We start from the raw sequence: 8,490 nt of genomic DNA on the forward strand, positions 1-8,490 counted from the left end.
CTTGGGCTGCGTCAGGCCTCCTGCCTGCCCGGTGGCCCCCTTTGCCCTGGCATTGGTGGCCCCCCCACCATAGCTGTGACCCCCTGGCCTGAAGATGTTCCGGGCCAGAGGGGGCCTCTCCTTGGCTTCTGCTTTGGCCAATACTGGCCTGGCCCCCTGGGGTCTCTGGCCCAAGTCAGGGGCCCCCAACACAGTGCAGATAAATTCCAGGTCCAGCCAAACCAGGTGCCAAAGCAAGAAAGTGAGGAGTTTGGAGAGTCTCATCCTCTGGCCAGCCGCTGAATGACACCAAAGAGAACAGCGGCAGCAGCGAAGGTGCCTCTGGTTTGGCAGGAAAAACCATGAAAGGAGTGGACCCTCAAAAGCAGCGGCGGCAGCAGTAGCAGCAGAAGGAAAGGCTTTCTCCTCTGTCTGAGACTCTTTAAGTCTGCCGGGTGTGCGTTTGTATCCAGTCCCATAGTGGAAATGCTCTCGTATCCAGACGCGCACCGTCTCCAGTCAGCAGCTGAAAATAACTCGTTCTTGAAAGGAGAAAGCCGACCGCCCCCTTTCTCCTGCACAACTGACTGAGGGCTTGAAGGAGGCTTGTATAAGGCTGAGGGATTTTTCCAAGAAGGAAGAATGGCGTAATGCTGCCTGTGTGCTCCAGTTTTTTTTTTTTTCAAGTTTTGAATCCTTTCCAGTGAAAATACTTCACACACACACACACACACACACACACACACACACACACACACACACACACACACGCCTGCAGGTGCTTAGAAAAATCTTTTACAAACCTTAACTCAGGAATTGGAAACGGAATTCCAACCCAAACCAATTTAATTACTCTCTGATGTCATGCTGTCTAAACTCATTTAAGTGCGATATATTTATGTGAAAAAAATCACCGCTGCCCTTTTGAGGCCATGGCTCACAGGGGCTCTTGGCACAGAGCCCCAAAGCGTGACTCTAGGCTTAGGGGGCCCCTCAGTCCATGGAGCAGACTCAGGGGTCTTTGCCTCCACCTCACGGGGCAGCCCACCCCACCTTTCTGGGGAGAGATGCTGAGGAATGAGCTCAAGGATCTTAAGCCCCAGAAGCATGGGGAGTGTGGGTTTTCAGCTAAGTCCTTGGGGTGTTTTTAAAGCAGTTTCAACCCTTGCGTCTAGTCTGGGGCCTGATTTGTTGTTGGGGGGGCAGCACAGATGGCAGCATTTACCCACAGTTTCTTTTATTTTAATAAACTTATGGTGACCCAGAGACAGAAAAATATCAGTACCCACTACACCCCTCCCCCCAATGTCATTGACTGAGCTCGGATGATTTCTTCAGGCTTTAGAGGGCACTACTACCCCAGAACCCACTTCTCAGATGGAGGCAGGTCCAAGGTGTACCTCACTGCCACCCCAGTAAAGACAGACTTTGAGTTTTGATGGAAAGGTCTGGTGGTGGCCGACCCAGCCTGGGGCAGCAGCGGCCCCTGCAGGAGGCTGGAAAAAATGATTTCCCACATATTGCTTTTCTGGTAGCTCTCTAAGTCTAAGAAGTCTGAATTCCAGCTGGACTCATTGGGGAAAGCTATTCCTGTCACCTAGAATACCCTCCTTTCACTCTGACAACTGGAGGAAGCCCTCCTCATCCTAGGAACTTCAGCTGAAAATACACCTCCTCTAAGAAGTCTTCCCTGATTTCCAGAGTCAATTACTCTCTCTTGTACATGTTACTATAGCACTTGTCATACTGTAAAAGGTATAGCAGCAGTAGAAGCAGTAGTCACGCATGCTTCCTTCTTAATCTGAGATTCTTTGAGCCCACCTAATAGAGATCTGTTCATACTCTAAGGTCATTAGATTGGTTTCCCAGAATAAGCTGGCACAGAGTAAAAGCTCAGTAAGTGTTTGACGAATGAAAGAAGATGAAATTCACAGCTGGGGTGTACAGGTGCCTGACCAGCCCTTTCGTGGTGACACTCCTAGATCTTTGCTGATCTTCAGAGCACAGCAGCATAACTTGGACATTTCAAACTTCATCTAGTGCTCCTAGGTCAGAAAACCCAGTAGAGCACCACCTCCCCATCTCAAAGGACCAGCGCACCACCAAACACTCTTTGGGGGAGCTTTAGGAAGAGGTGAATTCATTACTATCCCTTCAGTTACCCAGATTCACAACATATGGCTTCCCTTTTGACTCGTCCCCACATAAGCAGTCATCTCCGGCATTCCTCCCTCCTCTCCATCCCCACTGTCTCACCATCCTAGTTCTTCTCACCACCTGTCCTACTATAATTCCCTTATAACCAGCTTCCATGCCTTAAGGATCTCTCTGTTCCAATCCTCTCTCTCTCTAAAACCTACCCATTGAAAAGTGCCAACTCCTGTGCCCTCTCCTCATGAAGCCCTCCCTTAACCAATTCAATACTCTTCAATACTTATGATTCATTTAATTGAATCCCCATAAAAACTCTGTGAGTAGGTACTATCATGTGAGGGTTGCAAAGTGATTAGCCTAGTGCCTGGCAAATAGTAACCGCAATTCAATACTCTTGAATTGCGATCATGCATTTTCTGTGCCCCTTTCCATTTTGGTAGCTCAAAGATTATTCCGTTCTATCCCTGCCCCCTGTCTTGAACACAGTTTATTTCTTCCACTCTGGGTACTTTTTTTCATGTTTTTTTAAAAAATAATAACTTAATTCCTTATAACTGTAATAATTTATTTACATATATGTCTCCCCCATTAGATTATGACTAGACTGTACTATATTTATCTTTCAATTATTCCCAGTGCTGGGCACAGGGCCCAGCACATAGCAGATTTTCAGTATGTGTTACATGGGTGAAAAAAAAATCTCTAAATGGCCTTTATATATAAAAGCCGTCATTTTCTGTTTTAAGATATAGTTATTTGTGGACATATTGTGTCTTCCCTGCTGGACTCTGAGTTCCTTAAAAGGAAGGGATTCTGTCTTGCCATCTAGTAGGTACTTTGAAAGCTCGAGTGAGTGAATAAATAAAGGGATGAATGAATCAAACAGCCAAGACGCCCCTGCACAGGGTTTCATAAAGAGCAAGGGCTCTTGGAGTCAAGCAGAACAGCTTTTGAATTGTGGGTCTGCTACATGGTTTAGTGCATTGTGTGATCTTTGCAACCCTCACATGATAGTACCTACTCACAGAGTTTTTATGGGGATTCAATTAAATGAATCATAAAAAGTGATTAGCCTAGTGCCTGGCAAATATTAATAACAGTTACTATTTTCTGTGCACGTACTCTAGTAAACTAGATTTGGTTCTTTGTATCCCACTGCATTTTTATCTTATCTTTGCAACAACCCTAGATGAAGGTACTGTTAGTCCCACATTTTGCAGGTAAAGAAATTGAAGTTCAGAAAGGTTAAATTACTTGTTAAGCCTAATTCCTGCTTTGACACATTTTTTACCAAAGAATCCTAACCCGGCCTCTAGAAACACAAGAAGTAAAAGGAGGGCAATTAAGGCATTCTTGGCTTTTGATCAAGGTCTCATCCAATGGACTGAGATTTGGGAACATGGAGAAGTCTCAGATCCGGGGTTATTGTTTGAGGACCAGGGAACCACAGAAGTAAGGTGGGAGCAGGGAAAAGGGACTCAGAGCTTGCCTGGAAGGCCTTCTCCAGGGAGGAGCCCAGGGGACCAACCTGGCTCTCACTATAAAAGTGACTAATCACTTCGGTCCCCTCTGGTAATTGCAACCAGATACTGCCGCTGGCAGCACTTCAGTCCCAACATGTTTAATTACTGGGGCGTAGAGTCCCTCAGTCCCCCATGTCCCCCTACCTCCCCCTCTCCTGTCAGCAACATTAATGTCAAACTCAAGGTAGAGGATGGGAGTCGTGGGAAGCCACTGGCATGGAAATAATCTTTACAGTCCTTTCTGCCAGAGAGAGTCTTTAACTCTTATACATGTTTCCCTATCTATTACTTTGTTGGCATTCCACAAAGCATCCCCTTAAAGTTGACAGGCCAGGGTATGATTACCCCATTGCACAGATAAGCAAACAGTAAACTGAATAATAATAATAATCCTTTGCTTTTTTTCAAGCACTTAGTAATTTTCAAAGTGGTTTTACATTCATTATGCTGTCAGAACCTCCCAAGATCTCTCGGAGTCAGTCTAGCACAGTACAGTGACTAAGAGCATAGGTTCCAGCATTAGACAACTCAGTTTGTGTCCTGGTTCCGCCACTGACCAATTGGGCAACTTTGGGTATTCATTCATTTATGTACTTAATTATCTAGCAACTAAATATTGGGTGCTTACCATGTGATAGGTCCCAGGCCTGAGTGCTGGATATCTAGCAGTGGACAAGACAGCCAAGTCTGTATTCACAATCTGGCAGAAGAGACAGACAATAAGCAAACAAATGTATAACTTCAGAGAATTCTAAGTGCTATGAAGAAAAATTAAGCAGGGTCAAAGGGATGCCTATTATAGATAAGAACGTCTCTTTGAGAGGGGTGATATTTGAGCAGAGATCCGGATGTAGGGATAGAATGAGCCATACGAGGGTCTGAGAGATGATCATTCCAGGTGGAGGGAACAGCAAATGCAGAGTCCCTGAGACAGGAATATGTTTGGCATGTCTGAGGAACCACGAGAAGTTGGTGTGACTGAAGCAGGATGAGCAGAGGGGAGAGTGATAGATGAGGTCAGATCACGCCAGGACCACATCGAGCAGGCCTTGTAAGACAGAGAAGGGAAGTTGGATTTTATTTTTAGTGCAGTGGGAAACCCAATGGAGCATTTTAAAGAGGAGAGTTATCTGATTTGTAACATGATTAAGAGCTGAGCTACCTTCAAATCCTGGCTCTCCAGTTCACCAGCTATGTAATTTCAGGCTAATTATTTAATCTTTCTGTGCCTCAGTTTCTCCACGTGTAAAAACGAGGATAATAATAATATACCTACTTCATAGAGCTGTTATGAGTCAAGTTTTTAGAACAGTGACTATGTACACAGTAAACACTACATAAATGTTAGCTATTGTTTACATTTTTTAGAAAATCACTTCTCTGAAACTGTTTTTTTTACCTCTAAAATGAGAATAAAAATATCTGCTTCACAAACTGGTTATAAGACCTAAATGTATTCACATACGTAAAGCACCTTTCAATGATGAGCATATAGTAAATGCGCCATAAATTATAATTTTAAAAAAAGATTCCGTTGTTAATATTGTCCTTATTTCAAAAATGAGGAAATTGAGTCTCAGAAGTTAAGTGACTGGCACAAGTTTTAATTTTCTATTTTCTTTTTTTTTTTTTTTTTTTAGATAGAAATGATGGAGGTAGGACTCAACCTAGACACCTGACTCTGAAATCAGTGCTCTTCCCACACCAGGAAGAGCTGGCCTTCTTTCTTCTTATCACCCTACATGTTAGGTGTTGGCTGGAAGGAAGGCCCAGAGTCCCTGACCCTCCATCTGTGTTTCTTCGAAGCTCTGGAGCCTGGGCTGTCCTAGCCAGGATGCTTGTGCAAGAACAGAGTGGGCTAATCCTCTCCCAGCCACCAGTCTGGTTTATATTGTTTAAACTCCCCAGAAGTTGCCATTGCTGGGGGCTCTCCTCCAGTGAGCTCTCAATGGCTCCCCCAGCTGAGTTCCTGGGGAACTGCACATTGTCTCAGCATGGGCCTTCTGTCCTAGGTTAATCCATCCCATACGTTGCATGTACTAAGCTCTGGAAACTCCATCTGGGTGTATGTGTGTTTCTCTCTGTTGTGGGCATGGGTTATGAACAGAGTAACCATACATTTTTCACTTTTATTCTTTATTCAAAATATTTTGTTTATTTTATAAATGATTTTAAAACTTTTAAAAAGTAATACTTATTAGATAGAAAAGTAACAGGACAAAAGTAACAGGACAAAAGAATACACAGGAAGTCTCTATCCCACCCCAGACCTCAGGTCTTTTAGTCCTTCGTAGAAGCAACCACTCTTACCAATCTCCTGGATGACTTTCTATGCAACATAAGCTTTTACGAAAGTTTTTTATTGAAGTATGATATGCATACTAAATATATTTTAATTAAAAAATTAAATCATGCTCGTTGTAAAAAAAAGTCAAACAATACCAAAGTTTATTAAAGGAAAAGGAAAACTTCCCTCCTCACTGCTCCCCAACCTCTCTCCCTAAAAGTAACTACTGTTAATAGTTAGGGACCTGAAAACCTTATTGTCCTTGAGCTCAGAAACCTCAGATTCCTGTTGGACCTCTTTCACTCCTCCATCCCTTCATCTACTTTTATCTCCTACTTTGCACATAAGAACCTGGTAGGTAAGTACTATAATGCTCATTTTGCAGCTGAGGAATTTGAGGCTCAAAGAGGGGAGGTGGTTGCTCGAGGACATAAGCAGAACCAGGAGTTCAGATCCAGGTGAGTGTGCCTGCCTCCAAGCCCCATGTTCTTTCCTCCATGTTCCTCCACCTGGTTCCTGTTCAGAATCTAAGACTTCAGTTACTGTGTCACATGAGGCAGCAGGTAGTTTCAGGTTAGAATGTAATTAAGGGCTCATTTTTGAGGAAGGAGAGAACCTGGTCCCTGGTAGCTGTCAACAAACATCCTTTACTGCTCAAGCCCTGAAAGGTGGTGAAAAGATGCCACCCGATGCCACCCACTGCAAGAAATGTCAAGCTTGGGTGAGCTGGTTACTTAGAACTTAATTTTGTCAGTGGGAAGAGGCTAGGACTAGAATGAGACCTGCCCACTGAGGCAGTCAGGACAGGGGGAAACTGTCCAGCTGATGGAAGGGATTGTATTATTACCTAACTATTCAATCCAAGGAGATTCATACAATCCAACCAAGGAGAAGAATCATCAAGAAGAGCGCCCAGAGGAAATTCTTGGCACTCCTCACACATCTCATGCTCTTGCACACTACACACACACACACACACACACACACACACACACACACACACACACTGCTTGGAATGCCCTTCCAGCCTTTGTCTGCTGGGCAGATTTATCCTTCACCATCAGGTTATAATATCACTGCCTCTATGAAGCCAGCCATTCCCTCTTCATAGAATTTACTACACTGTATGTGTGTGAAATACTTTTTTATTCACTTGCCTGTGAGTCTAGGCAAGGTCCGTGTGTTATTGTTCTTTGCATCTCTCTCAGGGTCTAACTCAGGATTTGGTGCATAGTAGGCACTCAATCAATATCTGTTTAATGATGAATGAATGGATTCAGATGGACAGAAGCAAGTTGTTTGCAATCTGCTGCGAGAAACAGTATCTATTTGGTGCCTCTGGCCCTGCTTTAGACTGATAGTTTGCAGTAAGAGGGAAAAGATTGGGGGTTTTTTCTTTAATTTTCCCCCTCTATTATCCTCACCTCACTTCAATTACTCAGGGTGTTGGCATGGAGAGGAATGTGGGGAACAGGGTGAGGAAAGTCTTCTTTGAAGTAGTATTATAGCTGGCTTTATGCTTTCTGGGTCTAGAAGATGTTTAGAGCGGTACCTGTGTAACATCGAAGCATTACAGGGTGCTCTCAGGGGCACTGCCAGGCTCCTTTTCCTTAGTAAAGACATCTTTATTACCAATGGTCATTTTTCTTCTTACTTCTGGGGTCCCTTTACCCCAGTAGAAGGCCTTACTGAAAAGGACTCAAAGTGGGCCTATGCAGGCTCTCTTTCTCTTACTTACCCCACATCTGGCCTACAGAAAATGTTCCTTGACAAATTCTGGGAGACTGAGCCAACCCCAACAGAGCAGCAATCTCCTGGGTCTGCCACCAAAGCAGTTGGCATGCTTGTCTCTTGTTGCTAGATTTCCCAGGCAGGAGGTAGATCCAGTCACTATGCTCCTCAACTGCAATGGGGATAGATTTGGCACCATAGATTCTTGTGGAAAGTCCCCTCCCCCAATCACTTGGCCTGAGCAGTTAAAGGTAAAACCCCCACCAATTTTCCCCAGGAAGGGTGGGCACTCACAGCCAGAAATATCTCCACATATATTCCCTACTCTCTACTCTCTTGACCCTATAGATAAGGGATTAGAAAAGTTTAAAAGATTTTAGACTATTAGAAAAAATATGTTTTTTTTAGCACCTCACTTTGAAATTTCACATTCATAATTTTAAAAAGAAAAAAATCAGAGGAACTATCTACAAATAATGAGTTAGGCTGGGGTGCAGAATCCATATTACAGCCCTGGGAGAGAGTTAGGATGTAAAGTATGTTCCTAGAGGTGGAATTTAGGATATAAAAGAAGCCCAGTTCACAGAGAGGACCAGGGTTTCTTTTCTTTCAACTGATCCATTGTTTCTCCCTCCAATCCAGCCTCCTTTGAGGCCTTCTCCTCATTCTGGTTCATCAGATAGGTTTGAACATGGCCAGACTTTATTTGTGTCCAGATTAAGTCTTTTCCCATAGGTCTCTTGGGCCCCAAGCAATTGAAGTGATATATATGAACACCTGTCTCTTTGCCCCAAATAATCCTGGCACTTTATAGGA

The 8,490-nt window shown here is 43.9% G+C and overlaps 1 protein-coding gene across 1 annotated transcript in view; it reads right to left on the bottom strand.

The window, feature by feature from the left end:
- The window catches only part of GDF5 (growth differentiation factor 5), a 3,907-nt gene extending 3,643 nt beyond the window's left edge, over window positions 1–264 (bottom strand). Inside the window, exon 1 of the mRNA XM_011378372.1 lies at window positions 3–264. Coding sequence (XP_011376674.1) covers window positions 3–264 — 262 coding nt within the window. The remainder of the gene's footprint in view (window positions 1–2) is intronic.
- Window positions 265–8,490: the final 8,226 nt, after the last annotated feature.

The sequence above is a fragment of the Pteropus vampyrus genome, unplaced genomic scaffold (genome assembly GCF_000151845.1).
Source record: "Pteropus vampyrus isolate Shadow unplaced genomic scaffold, Pvam_2.0 Scaffold336, whole genome shotgun sequence".
Classification (NCBI taxonomy): domain Eukaryota; kingdom Metazoa; phylum Chordata; class Mammalia; order Chiroptera; family Pteropodidae; genus Pteropus; species Pteropus vampyrus.